Source organism: Pseudonaja textilis, chromosome 1, assembly GCF_049901715.1.
Source record: "Pseudonaja textilis isolate UNSWEBS1 chromosome 1, rPseTex1.2, whole genome shotgun sequence".
In the NCBI taxonomy this organism is placed as follows: Eukaryota; Metazoa; Chordata; class Lepidosauria; order Squamata; family Elapidae; genus Pseudonaja; species Pseudonaja textilis.
Window position 1 is genome coordinate 117,399,114 of NC_141990.1, and position 15,973 is coordinate 117,415,086.

A 15,973-nucleotide genomic window follows, 5' to 3' on the forward strand; every position below is an offset into this window, starting at 1 on the left:
TTCTTTTATAAGACCTCCCGTTGAATAGGATCATTCCTTGAACTTTCATTTCTCACTGGCTGTGCTGCCTGAGGATTCTGAGCCACAAAACCCACAGTCCTAGACAGGACTAAGATTGAAAAGACATGTACTAATGGCAATAGCTGTTTCTGATACAAAAACTTATTAGGTTTCATATTTTTGATTGTTGCAAAAATAACCTCAAGCCAAGAATGCTCCAAAAACATACTTTCAATTTGACATACAAATGTTTCTGTATAGGCAGAAACTCATCCAAGGACCAACTCAACATTTCAACTTTAAAATGTGTATTCTGTTGTGGAATTTGTGGTTATTGCTTTTCACCCTTTTGAAGCATCCCTCTAAGAACGCTCCTTTCCTGTAATTATGGCTATACCTGTATATGTAGAAAGAATAATATGAAATTGATTATATGTAAAACTGCACACATCTATGCCAACCTGACATCATTCATCTTGCTTTGTTAGGGTGATGCAGGTTTGCCAGGCCCTAAAGGATCTGTAAGTATGATGAACTGCAGGGTTACTGAAACTCCAAAATGTAATAAATCAGCAGAATGTGGCAAAAAAAAAAAGAGGGGGTGGTGGTAGTTGTCTGTTTTCACAAATATGTTAAAATATTCAGTTACCCAAGGAAAGAAGCTAAGACGGAATGATCCATCCATTTTCTACCTTTTAAAACTGTGGATTATTCTCTAGAGACTTTTCCAAAAGTGAGAAATATAACTTTTCCTAATGTGTAGAATGGCGGAGGGGCGAGCATGTAAAAACGAGGTTGGTAAACAAGAAAAGTAAATAAAAACCCTGGGAAAGAAATGAAGGATTTAGAACTAAGTATTGGCAAAGCAGTACCTGTGAAGTCAATTTCCATATAGGGTGTATCCAGATCCACACGCCTTCTAGAGCAGGGGTCTCCAACCTTGGCAACTTTAAGACTTCGCTGGTTGAGGAATTCTGGGATTTGAAGTCCACAAGTCTTAAAGTTGCTAAGGTTGGAGACCCCTGTTCTAGAGCACAGAGCACCACTGCTATAAGGCTTAAACCCTTGGCATCCTTACCTGCGGTTCTGATTCCTACATAGCCATGTGTCCAATTGCACTGCAAATCAAGATGCAACATCTGATCTACTTTAAAAGTTATTTTAAAATTGTGGCTTACCAGCATGCAAAAATAAGCAAAGGGAAATGTACTGATTGGAAGCCTGTTTTTGAGATGGTGAGATATATACAGTGTATATTTTCTCAAAAAATATTTTCCCTGTTACTTACGTTGCCTTCCACTTTGGCAAATTATCAGTTCATTTCTATCTGTGGAACGTGCAAAATTAAATTCCCTCTTATCTCCATGGTAAAATGCTGCTAGAGAGCTTGTTATTTTGCATGTTGAATTAAACATTAAATGGTCTGAAGGTCTTTTTTAGATAAACTCCAAAAGGTTCCACAGTTCTTGTGATGTGTGGCAACATGTCTCAGTGGCCTCTGCAGTGGGAGCAGCATTTGTTGACTAGGTGGTGTTTGGATTGGAATATTATAGTTAATGACATTTAAACAAACTGGAATATGAAAAGTTAGTTTAATCATCCACCTCATCTGAAAGCCATTAGACCTGGTTTCCTGATGGAGAAATATTGTTATATATTGTAAAGTATGATGTGTTGTTACTTACACGAAGGAAAAATAATAATAATGAAGGTGGCAAGAGAATGCCATTGGTTCATATATGATTAAGCGGGTATAATGATCTGAATGGGGAAAATGTGGCTTGGATGGTTTAGAAAGGGAAAAGAGGTTTTACAATTTATTTCTGTGAATGACAGATGACTACAGGAACCATTCAAGCTTAATAGAGTTTGAGTACTAGACTATATTGAATTTCTGAAATACACAATGTAATGTTTTAGTGCAACTGAGTTACATTTTGAAAAACAATACTCTCCTACGGGCTGCAATTATTGCTCTCACTGAATATTCTCATTGTATCAGTTCTCCGTATAATCATTCCTAGGGGCGTTCTTTTCATCGGTGCATATTACTCAACAAGCCAATTCTTCTGTGCTGGTTGCAATCAATTTATTATATCCATGTAGGCCAGGGGTGTCAAACTCAAACCCAATGGGCTGGATCCAGTCTGTAGGGTGCTTAGATCTGGCCCGCGGGGCTGCCATGGAAACAGTGAAGGACTGGCCTGTGGTGGTGGCCCTCCCGAGCTCTGTTTTTGCCGGCAGAGGGTTGCAGAAGGCGATCGCAGCTGAAAATGGAGCTCAGGACCCCAAAATGGCTGTAACATAATGGGCTTTAAAAATATAACTCTCCTACCTTTTTCCAGTGGTGAAATATTTAGATTGATACCATGCCACAGTGATCAACAGATGTATCAGCAACTCATCCAGCTATAGAGATAGTTTTTAGGGATTTGGATGGCCGGGATAAGCTTTTCGGGAGAAAGGGGCATGTTTCTTTCAGTGGACACATGCAGCACAACATACAATTTACAATACCAGTGAGTGACACATTTCTATAAGATGATCTAGAGGCAAACTTCAGAGATGTGACTTTCTATCCCTTAGCCTTTTTGAAGAGGGAGATGGACTTCAGCAGCATCTGAAGAGTCACATTCTGATTGGGTCAAAATGCCACTCAATAACCCCAAGGAGAAAGTCAATTCTTTTCAAAGCCATTGCATTTGGAACTGTTACTGGCCTATTGCCATAACTTTTGCGATTTAGTACAAGAGATTTAGAATGAGGGCTGACTGCCATTTCTCTTTCCTTTCCTTTCCTTTCCTTTCCTTTCCTTTCCTTTCCTTTCCTTTCCTTTCCTTTCCTTTCCTTTCCTTTCCTTCCCTTCCCTTCCCTTCCCTTCCCTTCCCTTCCCTTCTTCCTCCCCTCCCTCCCCTCCCTTCCTCTGAAACTTGCAACAATATCATCTTAATGTTCTGTTTTTCCTAGAAGAGAAATAGCTCACCGCCATCCCAAATACTTGTACGGCCAAATTCTATCTAATATTATCTAATATTTTTTTCCTTGACAGTGATATTTATAGGAAAAAAAAGGTGATCAGCTTAAATGACCTTGTAGTTTATAGCCTTCTGGTGGTTAAGCTGTTTTTAAATATTTAATATATTCATAGGATTTGTGCAAAGACAGGAATTTAGAATTGCTTTGGGGATTCATATTACTTAAATAATGTTTTGCTGCACCAGGTGCCTGTGGGGACAAGGGAAATCAAATGCTACTTGCTATGCGGAAGCTTCTTTTCTGGTTTAAGAGAAGAACCTGGCCTCTATCAAAATAATAATAATAATAAAAACCCACTGAAACGTAAGATGCCACATCAGATTTCCAGGTTATTTCTCCCTCCTAAGATTTCTTTCTTGAATTTCAGATCAAAAATAATGTGAAATGTTATGGTGTCATAATAACATATTAGAAAAGGGTATGTAATCACTGATAGGTAGAAATCCATATGCCTGGGAATTAAACCTATGGATTCATTGGAACTGATTGTACCTTGGAGGAGATAAAAGAAGACAGCATTTGTTGTCTGTTTATTGAACAACTTTCTCATTTAGCAAGTTCACATTATCATTTAACAAGGTGTCAAGAAAGTGAACATAAATGTCATGAAGAAGGAACCAGAGTTCTGGTGTGATAAACTTTTAATTACGTAGAAAATTGTTTCTACAAAAAAATGAATCTGCTGTTTACTTCTTGCCCCCTTCTGTGTTAGGTTGGGAATCTTGGTGAACCTGGTTCACGCGGGCCAGAGGGAAACCGTGGCATGCCTGGCATCGAAGGATTTCGTGGCCCGCCTGGCCCCCGTGGTTTGCAAGGGGAACAAGGGACTCAGGGGTTACCTGGCAGTCAGGGACCAGCGGTGAGTAACAGTTTCTTTTTATAATATGAGTGTTGCCCTGGCAAGTGCAATGCCAGTATTAGCAGAATAGATACTGGAAGAAGAATGACTTTTGCACTCCTTGGCTTGCTAGCATGGCTACCCAGCTCTGAATTCAGATGATCTTTTCTGTCACGACACTTGATTGGTTTTGCGTGGAGTGGTTTGAGTGCAGCACTAGTGCTATCCTAGCTGAAGCAGCACAGTACAAAATGCAAGAGGGACGAAGACTTCTTTCTTTTTGCACAAAATCTGAATGGAGCACAGAGATTATTACTTCCAGAGGCCTTCTGCATCCTGGGCAAGGGATTCTGACCAGGGGTGGGATCCTACTGGCATAACAACCAGTTTGGTGAGCATGCACCAAATGTGCGCTGCATGCATGTAAAACAACTTCTGCTGCAATCAATAACCATCTCCTGCTGACGTGCAGCACTCAGCTGTGCCGCACAAAGCAACTAGGGTTGCTTTAGCAGGGAATAAAGGACAGTCAAGAGACCAGGTGGGTGGGTGGGCCCAGTGGGCCCAACCAAAGAAAAGAAGATCTTCAGAGTGAACTGATTTGGTGTCAGCTGCTCTTTGGAGCTACTGGTTCTATAGAACCGGGGCGAACTGGTAGAATCCCACCTCTGGTTCTGACAGGCCCTGCTGATACATTTCAAGACTTTGAAGAAAAAGTCTGAAAGGGAAGCAATTGGCTGGGTCTCCAGATGGACCTCAAGGCTCATAAATGTGTTTTCCATGGAGCTTGAGGGGACTCTCCCCACCTCTCCGGGGAAAATTGACCTGCCCCAGTTGCAGCCTCACTTGAGAGCCTATATTTCTAATAGGTTCATTGTGAATTTATTACTGTTCTGGATCCTCTACAATTGAAAGTATCTAAGATGCCAGCCTTAATACTACTCTTTCAGCTGAGTTTACAAACGGCAGCCTAGAATTTTGGAAAAAACAATTGGAACTACTAATGAAATACATATTCAATAAATTTGTGTAGGCAGCAGCAAAGAACAGGTAGAACTAAACCATACAGTGAACAGGGTAGGCAATCCACCTTTGAGAATTAATCCTAGGCTGTGAGTAATACAACTCCTATTGAAATGGTCCCACTTCGCAGTCTAAGAAGTGCGGAGTCATTGCACTTATTTTCATTGGAAAAAAATAAGCGTTCCTCAACCACTATGTTTTTCAATTTTAGAATGGTCCCTTGCTGACATTTATCCTTGAAGGTGCTTCTTTTGGTAAACTGCACTTGGATTTGTGCAATAATGAACCTGAACCTCCAATAGGCAAAGGGAACAATAAGAACTCTAAGAACTCTCAGGCAAGAGGCTGAGTAGCAAAGTTTTCTACTTGGGTGGTGTGTAAGGCTCTATGAGAGGGTTTTCCAACCTTGGCGACTTTTAAGACCTGTGGACTTCAACTGCCAGCAAGCTGGCTGAGGAACTCTGGGGGTTGAAGCCCACAACTCTTAAAGTTGTCAGGGTTGGAGACCCCTGTTCTATGGGGTATCCCTTCTTGCCTCTGTTCTCATGCCCCACATGCTCAGCTCCCATCTTCTTCTAATTATCTCCTTTTTCAACTAAGGTGTTAGGAAGCAGCATAAAGGACTCACTGGCATCCTGTAGTTGAGTCCTTAATGCCTATTCTGGCCTATATTCTTATTCTTGGCTTTCCGCTCCTTGTATTATTGGAATTGCTTCAATCTGCAGGCCTGAAAATATGCTTGCAGCTGCAGAATTGTTCTCTTTACTGCTTATATTCCTATCTACTCCATCATAACACAATCACTATGTTATTTTAATGCTGCATTTCTTTCAGGGTAGAGAACCGACTGATTTGCATATTAAGCAGGTTTGCATGAGAGTAATACAAGGTAAATAAAAATACTTTATGGTACTTATATATTTTTAAGGTTTGCTCGTTAATATATTTTCGTGTACATAGTTAACTCTACGATATCATGTGCATATGTTTTGTTTTGTCAGCTCTTGCATTCATTTTCACCCAGCACTGTCTTGTGCTAGTTTTTGAAATCCAGCAGGAGTTACTAACTATAATAGCTGGTGCAGGCTCTGCGTTTGCAAACTCAGATTCAAAGTCTCTTACTCTATCATGATTCAAGTCCAATCACATTCTCACACATAACCCAAGATATTTCACAGGGCTATTGTGTAGATAAAGCAGCAAGGTAAGTTTTACCCTACCAGGTACTACATGCCGCGCAGAAGTCTCAAGAATAAGGCAGGAAATAAATATTGTAATAAATGAAATTCATTCCCGATTCAATTAATACACGAAGGGAGCACTTATTTATCAGGCATTTTGACATTCAGTAATAATCGAGAGCTTGTGAATTCTCCAGAATGCCTTTTTAGGTATGTTCTTCTATGCTCATGGAAAATCAGGACTAAGGGAAAGGACTATTTTAAAAAAATAAATAAATAAGTGTGACTGATTTATAGCAATGCCAGTACAAAGTTTCAAATTTAGATGGAACGTGAGAGAGCTTTTTAGATGTCATGAGGTCTAGTACATGCTACCAGCACACACAGCATATGCTTTTCTAAGTTTGCTGGAAAAATTCAAAAATATGAGAATCTCTTTAAAAAGAAAACCCTAAATGCAACCTTATCTACGTACATCTCTTGTAACACATTAAACCTTACTTGGTGAGGGAGCAGAAAGAAAGTGATCAAGGCGCTACACTATTTACACAATTGAAGACAATTTTGGCATTGGAATTACAATTTTTGAAGATTAGTAGTTTTAAAAAAAGGGGTCAATAATGGCAATTCATTTCTTCAGAGAAAATTAAACTCTTCTCCAAGAAACATATCTAAACTTCTAGATTGTTCTCTCTCTCTCTGCCTCATGCTCACACACATAGATATTCTCTGTGGAAATTTTCTTCATGGAAAATAGGTTTTCTGGTGTTTGTTTTTTAAAGTAAGAAGATTATATTTGGAACTGCTAAATAATCATTTGTTCTTTCTTGCTATGGTGGGTTTCAGATCACTGAAGAAAAAGGATGTGACATATACACTGCATCCAAATGTATGCAAATTCAACCCAAAAATCTCTAGGGAGGCTAAGAAAAACTCTAATCTGAAACTAGCAGTCAAACTTCAATAGATTGGTGACCTGTTTCTCAGGATGTTTTCTGGGTTTGCAAGAGAAATTGACAGGTTCAACCTAAGGACCTTAACATAGGTTTTAAGGTTATTCCAGGAAACAGGAATATGTGTTAAATAAAATATCTTCCTTTTTTTTCAGTCCTACTGATATTACTCATCTACACTCATTAATCACAAATAATGTTAGTTCATTGCTTTTACCTAGTGTTGCAATTCATAGAGTTCCTTTTGTAAAAACATAGGTAAAGGTTACAAATGTTTGTGTCAAGTATAGCAGTTCATAGAAATTGGAGTGCTCAACCCCAGAACCAGCAATCTTTCTCGGATTATATATATAATGAGCAGATAACAAGAACTCTGCTCCATCAGTTATTAATACACGTAAACATGTTACTAGCGTCGATTTGATTCTTGCTTTGTGCATTATTATACTTGTGGTTTGGGATTTATTATGGTGGAAAAATAGCTTGCCAGGGGCTGCTACTGAGATCTGCTGGGACGCTACAGTGTTGTATTTCTGAAGTTTAAGAGGCTTTATTGCTCTTTGTGATTTAATTTGAAGCCTTCTCGGGTGAGACTATTTTTTAAATTGCCCAACAGAGGACCACATTCGTTTCCCGTTTCAATATGCCTCTGCTACCAAGATAAATGTTTCCTTCTCCCTTGTCAGTATCAGTTATTCTAAAATGTAAAGGCTGCAGCTCGGGGCTACAGCACCTATTTTCATTCAGAAGATCCGAGATTTTCATTCTCTGCCATTGCCAAAGAGGTTACAAGCCCTCTTTCTCTCTTGCAGGTAGAAGCATTTCCTCTCTTCCCTCCCTCATCTCTCTCCCTCTTTCTTTCTTTCTTTCTTTCTTTCTTTCTTTCTTTCTTTCTTTCTTTCTTTCTTTCTTTCTTTCTTTCTCTCTTTCTCTCTTTCTCTCTTTCTCTCTCCCTCCCCCTCTCCCTCTTAGGTTCTGATTTCAGCAAAGATTAGCAAAGCAAATTTTATTATTATGACTAAAGGGAGATCTAGAAATAGATCATAGGGATAGCAAAGCCTAGCACCTAGTGAGCTACATCTTACCAGGAGTTGCTCTGTGCCTGGGAAGAAAGGCCAAAGGAAAGGACCTTAGATTAGCAATCCATCAATCAGAATGACAGACAAAGAAGGAATATGGAGCAAATCTTTATCTACTGCTCCCTTGTCATTAGGAAGCCCTGGTATCATGTAGGGTCAGTGCCACTGGACTGACCTCGCCAGCAGTCTCAGAACTGGAGGGCAAAAATCAGTCTACTAGATGGACGCTAATTTTTCATCGGGAGGGGGCACATCAATTGGTAGATGGAAGTCTCACCTTACTAGTTACCTTACCTCTTCCTACCTTACCTCCATCTTACCAGACTTACCTCTTCCCTCCCTGCTGAGGGAGAAGGGACCATGAAGCTTTGCCTTTCTAGGATCCCAGATTCTGAAGTGGGAATTCAGCTGTTCTAAATAAAGCCCGCTCTGAAAGGCAGCCTTAAATCTCACTCTCACAGCAAATCTCTTTAAACTTGACTTCTTGCTAGGTGAACAACCAGCAACAATCCATATACCATCAACCATGTTATAACAATAGCAAATTTCATATTTATTATCCATAATGAACTTAGGAAACTTATATACCAATGGTTTCCACCATTTTGAAATCAGTTGTGAAGTTTTGCAATTCCAAAATGCCAGGAGCCATGATGGTGCCAGGATCAGAATGCAGAATTGCAGGCTAACTCTGCCCACAGCCAGGAGTTCGATCCTGACTGACTCAAGATTGACTTAGCCTTCCATTCTTACAGTGGTCAGTAAAATCAAGACTTAGATTGTTGGGGGCAATGGGGGTAAAACGTTCAGAGAGTGCTGGTATATAAGTCTATTAGAAAGCTGATCTAATTTATCTCTAGCTCAGCTTTCTGCTGTAACATCCATATTTCCTTTTGCAGAGTTTTGAAACAGTCCTTGTAGATCTTCTCACCCCTCAGCTCAAGAGGACTTACACTGATATCCCCCCTTTCCCCTCCCTTTTTAAGCAGGAGAGAACCCTTATGCCAAATACTAGCCGTTCGGTTTTCTTCATTTTTTGCTTTCTCCTGGGATCAGGGTTCCAACTCCGATCAAAAACTCCGAGGCAGGCATTTAAATTACAAAATCCACCCCTTGCACCCATCATTCTATCACATGCCCCAATCACCATCCATTCCAACTTGAGACATCCCCTCGACCACTCCTCAACCAGGTGCAGGAATAACATGGCTTTGACTTTAAAGAAGAATGCTATTATGTCTAACCATATACACACCATGAAATTCCCCCTCCCAACTTCCCAAGCTCAAGAATGTGGCAGCGTGGAAGCTTCTGGTGCTAATATGGCTTCCAAAGCTGACGCTCCTTTTGTGAGGAGAGGGAGGACTTTAGTTTTTATTTTGTCACAACACTTGCAGAGTTTCACACTAGGACTGTAAACGAATGGTTTGCTTCTTGAATCACAAAAGAAAGATAAGTTTGTACCTTGTCCACAAACTGCTTAAGAGAGAAGGCGGAGGGGTGTGAGAGTGGTCTGCATGAACTTCAATAGTTCCTTCTTTTCATTGAGTAGAACAATTGGCACAGATGGCTGCTAGTCTTCGGAGGCCTGAATTTGGGGCTCCTGGCATCCCAGGCCCACCTGGCCCACCTGGCTCCCCTGGACTTCCAGGACACAGTGGCTTCCCAGGACAGGCTGGATCCCGGGGATTGCCTGGTCTTAAAGGCCCTCCTGGAGACGTTGGACCGAAAGGCCCCAAAGGTGAGAAATTCAGAATATTGATTTGTGCATCAGATATATTGCCATTGTGACCTATTTTATGGAATCCAGTTATATGATTCTCCATTAAATGCATGATTCAATTTTATTCATTTTTCTGGGTTTAGGTTGAAGAAAGCACCATGGTAAGCATTGCATTGTGATGTATTGTGATGCAAACTCTTTTTGTAGTGACATACAAATCCTGATGCCATTTCCAAAAGGCAAACTTTGCAGTTAATGCCATCTTGGTTGTTTTCACACCCTCCTCCCTCCAAATGTATGCTACTACTGGGATTGCATGAAGTATCTTTTCTTTTTTTACATTTGACTTAAGGAAGCAATATGAGATAATTTTTAAAAAGTTATATTTACTTCAGTATCATTAGTTCTTGACTCATGACTGTTCGAACAAAAAAGAATATTTGTTCCAATTAAAAAAAAAGGCTCAGGGATGAAATGAGGGGTCCTTGGTGCACTGTGAACTTGGCTCTTTCTTTGCAGATATTTTATTGCATAAACTACGTAACAATCATCAGTGTTAGTCATCAGTGCTAATATTATCTAGTTTGGGTAGTGAAATGTCTGCAAGAAAACAACCAAGTTCAGAGTACACCAAGGACCCTTTATGACTGGGTGTTGAACGATGATGATTGAGAGTTATGAAGGCTTTGGAAAACGGGCTTTACAACCTGTATTTGCACTTATGACTGTCCCACAACCCCCGTAATCACATGATTGCAATTTAGATATTTGGCAACTGGATTGGATTTATAATCATTTGCTGCATCCTGCAGTCACAATTTGTTACCTTTTTGTCACTAACCAGATATTCTGTCTTATGATTCACTTGCTGAATATAAAGACAGATAGAATAACTCTACAAATTCTTCCATACGAAGTTTCTTTTATTGGATTATATAGGTATCCTCAAGGTGACTCACAGTTATGTTGAGATGCATCTAATGTCCAATTCTTTCCATAGTTGAAATCATAGTATAGAAAGATAATAAAGTCTCAACCCCATGATGATTGAAGCGACTGTATGGTAAAGGATTCAGGCTATGATAAAAGCAGCTGCATGGTAATGGATTCAGCCAAGAGTGAGGGAGCCTCCCCCAACCCAACAAGGGTCAATTTAATGACCAATCAGGATTACAGATGTGGCCACATGACACGGACTACATTTCCCAGGATACCTTAACTACATTTACCATGATGCATTCCCTTAAGGGGACAGCTCACAATTCCTAACTAACTATCCCAAATTTATTTATTTTATTTATTTAATTTGTCAATTGCTACAAGAAAATAGGTATAAGTATATGCATAGCTATGAATACATGAAATGGGTATATATAAGAAAAATAAACAATAAACAATAGGACAGGGACGGTAGGCACGTTGGTGCACTTATGCACACCCCCTACAGACCTCTTAGGAAAGGGGTGAGGTCAATAGTAAACAGTCTAAGGTTAAAGTTTTTGGGGTTTGGGGAAGAAACCACAGAGTCAGATAGACTATTCCAGACATTGACCACTCTGTTTCTGAAGTCGTATTTCCTGCAATCAAGTTCGGTGCAGTTAACCTTGAGTTTGTATCTGTTGTGTGCTCTTGTGTTGTTATGGTTGAAGCTGAAGTATTCATTGACAGGTAAGGCATTGCAATGTATGATTTTATATACCATACTTAGATCACACCAAAGATGGTGTAATTCAAGGTTTTCTAGGTCTAGAATTTCAAGTCTGATCAAATCCCATTAACTCTAAACTGTCTGGACAGCACACCAGAAAACAGGAAAAACTATCCATTGGGGATGGTAGGTTTGGTTTACAGCTATGGTAAAATAGTTGTGAATCAGGTCTGGTCACATGATGACTCATTTTAACAGAGTTGAAAGGGACCTTGGAGATCTTCTAGTCCAGGGGTCGGCAACCTTAAACACTCAAAGAGCCACAAAGGTCCTAACTGGAAGCCCCCCTGTTCAATTCTGGAGCCGAGCAGACTCTATGGCAGTTCCCCCACCATAGAGTCTCCTCCTAGCCCGGCGTCCTTTTTCCTCTACCTGTCCTAACCAAAAGCCCTATCAATTGTGGAGCCGATCAGCAACAGGGAGCCGCAGCAGAGGGGTGAAAGAGCCACATGTGGCTCCAGAGCTGCAGGTTGCTGACCCCTGTTCTAGTCAACCACCTCCACCCTCTCAGGCAGGAAACTCTTTTACAACTGCCACAACTTACAACAGAAATTTTGGTCCCCAGTTATGCTTGTAAATTCAGGACTATCTGCACTTCATTCAGAGTTCTTCAAACAATTTGTATTTCTAAAGTGACTCTGAAGTGGATTTCCTCCCCCCGACATCAAGTAAACCTGTGCTCACCTTATGACATCCATTCTTTTTCATTAGTCTGCCTGTTCTAGAACAAACAGAAATTCCTCGGCTTTACAAATATGAAGCATCTGTCATCGGAATAGGCAGAAGGGGTAACATCTAATTGCATATGGGGCACCTTGATAGTGCTGATAATTTTAGCTCTAATCAGAAAAATGGAGAAGGAAAGATTTGGGTGGGCAAGATAGCTTCTTTTTGATCCTGAGCAAATTGGGATTTGGGGGAGTGGGTGGGTGGGAGTGCCATTTGCTTTATCCAATTTTTCTATATGTATTACGTTTCAACATCCAAGGCAAGCATTCTGATCCTTATTCAGCTGTTGAGTGAGCTCATCTAGCTGCTGAAGAGTGATGTCATTATTATATAGATAATACTCTATTTCCCTAATGTAATCTGAAGGAGGTTTGGCTACAAGGGTATAAAACCAATGCCTGCAATGGATGCAATTAATTCTTGATGATCTACTCAGGATAGATGTCCATCAGGTCTGAAGATACTCAACCTGGTTTGGATCTATTGGTTCGTAACTTAGGGAGCATTTCCAAAGGCACCATGCAGCGGCATGACGAATAGCATAAACCACAGTTCAGGTTCAATATGAACATATGCCTGTTAGAGAAAACTAATTCTGTGAAATAGTTCTCTCGCTCAAAGATCCGAGGTGGCTGAAAAGGAGAGAGAGGAAGTGAAAATTAGCAAAGCTTTAGACCAAAATAGCTTGCTTTTTGACAACCCTACAAGATAATTACACTGGCACACAGTAATCACCACCTAAAAGCATGTTATACCTAACAGAAGGAGAATGGCAATGAGTGTGCAAAATAACCTAAGCTGGCATGATAACAGCAGCTAATTAACCTGCACAAAGAAAGAATGCAAAGTCTGCATTTTATATCTCACAGTTAACAAAAAAAACAGGAATAGGCAAGAAATGTAAAGCTTCCGGGAGAATGTGGCCTGCCAAGAGTGGTCCATAGATTATATAATAAAATATATATAATGTTTCAGCCGCATTCCTCCTTAAAGACAGTTTAGTCTCTATCTAGGCAATTCCCCAAAGCAAGGCAGGAGGAAGGAAATTCTAAAACAGGCAAAGAGTTAAAGTCGCATCCTCAGGAAGGATGCGGAGATCCCATTAGGACAGCCTCCATGCTGAATACTAGAAAAGGAAAGGGGGAAAAATGTGCTTCTCTATTCTGATTTAATGAACCAAATGGCCTTTTCTGATTGTCAGCATTGCAGGGAACTGAAGATCTGCAGTATCAGCTGTTTCAGAGTGAACTTACATTCCTCTGGTATTGCTTAACTATTCCGGATAAAAATCAAGCTTCCTTTACTCTTAATAGGATGTAAGGCATAGAAACCCGACATTGACTAATTGCAATGAAACCTAGGCACTCTTAGAAATCATGAGATGGGGGGCGGGGACAACAACAACACGGGGGGGGGGGGGCACTGTTTAATGAAAAGGAAAATTAACTGGAAAAAAAACCCCAAAGTCTTGAAATCAGAAAATAGGTCTATTTCAATTTGCAGCATTCTTAAAACTCTCTGGTATTATTAAGCTGATATATCTGAGAGTGCACCAAGCTTTAAGATCTGTTCTCAAGGCAGAGGTGGCATTCAGTAGGTTCTGACCAGTTCTGGAGAACCTTTAGCAGAAATTTTGAGTAGTTTGGAGAACCAGTAAATACTACCTCTGACTGGAGATTTTACAGTATCCTTTCCCTGCCATGCCCACCAAGCCACACCCCCAGAACCGGTAGTAAAAAAATATATGAATCCCACCACTGTCTCAAGGCCTTTTCCAGATGCCTTGATAAAAGCATCTATCACACACATTTAAAAGCATCGACAGAACCCCACATTTCTTTGGATGTAGGCGCCTTAATCTCTGGCCCAGTTACCTCCTTAATCAAAGCCATACCAGAAGCGAGAAGATCAGAGCGACACTTTCTCCACAGATGTTCTCTAGACTAGAAGTCTCCAAACTTGACAACTTTAAGACTTGTGGACTTCAACTCCCAGAATTAGCTGCCTGGAGAATTCTGGGACTTGAAGTCCACAAGTCTAAAAGTTGCAAAGTTTGGGGACCCTTGCAAGACAAACAAGTATTTTTAATTAGTTTTAATAGTTTTAAGGGCATGCTACAGTTGATTGTACCCCAACAGGAAATTTTAAATAAGGTGGCGGGTTAGCATGCACATGTTTTAAAGAAGCCAGGGGGTAGGAAATACATGTAAAATAAAATAAAAATGTGTTTTTTAAATTTTTATTTTAGGTGACACAGGTGAGAAGGGGGAGAAAGGATTCCCAGGTCAAGGGCCTAAAGGCTTGCCAGGAACAACAGGACTCCCTGGTAAGTATCGAAAATGGTATCTGGATCATCCAAAAAATGACCAAACTATTTCACATTAGAAACCCCATTTAACACAGTGCTGGAAATAAAGGCATCTGCTTTGAAGAACGAGCGCTTCCCTCTCTCTCTCTCTCTCCACACCCAAACACACTTATCACCCATTTCCCCCTCTATCCCCAATTTTTGGCCTCCTTTTCTGTTGCAGCTCTCTGGCCTCTGTCACAAAAGGTGAATTGACTTGATTGATTGTAAGCAGGGGTGGGATTGTACCAGTTCGCACCTATTCGCTAGAACTGGTTGTTAACATTCTAAGCAGTTTGGAGAACCAGTTGTTAGAAGAAATTACTGGCCTAATCCTGTAAGGAAGGTAGGAAGGAAACATTCTGGTGTTGCTTACAGAAACTGCCTCTCCATTAACCCTTATTACATTCTTGGCAGGACTAAACTTCCTGTCTCAGGAACGTCTCTGGAGTTTTTTTCCCCTCCTTTGCTGGTACTTTGCTTGTGTGGAGTGACCATTCAAAGTTACAATGGCACTGAAAAAAGTGACTTATGACCATTTTTCATATTTACGACTGTTGCAACATCCCCACAGTCATGAAAGGCCAGGTGAGGAGATACATGCCTCGATGTGAGTGATATTGAGTTGGCTACACCCAGCCAATAACATGACCACCAAGCCATGTCCACCCAGTCACGTGACCACCAAGCCACACCCACCACCTAAGCCACGGCCACACAACCAGTTGTTAAAAAATTTGAATCCCACCCCGATTGTAATACCAAGCCATAATGGGGTTGTTTTGGATTAACATGAGTTAACCTGCACATTATGATTGAGGAATCTGTATGAAGTAAGCCACAATTTTAAAACAAACCTTGGTTGAAACACCTTGGCTTAAATATTATGCATCAACTCTGCCAATGTGTACCTGTTTTAAAATAGCCAGTTAGATCTAGGTTATGGTTCTTGCAACATAACAGTTATCCTTTTTTTCTCCTGCTGCTTTTTACACCTTTATCATGGTAGGAAAAACTGAGGATTTACACTTTAATAAAAATTAGCTTGAAAGCCAGGAAGCCATAGAACAAAAGTATTAAAATCAGTTTCATTCGTGTCATAACTGCACAGAATGCAAAATTGCACGAGACAAGGACCAAACACATATTGGATAAATTATAAATACCACATCGGTTTCCTTTTAAAATGAGTTGTGTGAGGATTTGCAAATCCTTTAAATTGATTTTGGTGGTGCAGCATTTTGAAGTTCAGTTTTTGAATGCAGCATTGGAGATATAGTGGGAATGAGGGAGAGGCTCTGCAAAAGTCTTCATTGGTCATAACTGAAGCAAAAGTGCCCTCTAGTGGCTAGTAGA

General features: G+C 40.3%; 1 protein-coding gene across 1 annotated transcript in view; it reads left to right on the forward strand.

The window, feature by feature from the left end:
• COL9A1 (collagen type IX alpha 1 chain) overlaps positions 1-15,973 on the forward strand; it is an 86,754-nt gene that overhangs the window by 68,693 nt on the left and 2,088 nt on the right. The window contains exons 31-35 of the mRNA XM_026726543.2: positions 489-521; positions 3,749-3,895; positions 5,732-5,786; positions 9,663-9,851; positions 14,519-14,596. Coding sequence (XP_026582328.2) covers positions 489-521; positions 3,749-3,895; positions 5,732-5,786; positions 9,663-9,851; positions 14,519-14,596 — 502 coding nt within the window. The remainder of the gene's footprint in view (positions 1-488; positions 522-3,748; positions 3,896-5,731; positions 5,787-9,662; positions 9,852-14,518; positions 14,597-15,973) is intronic.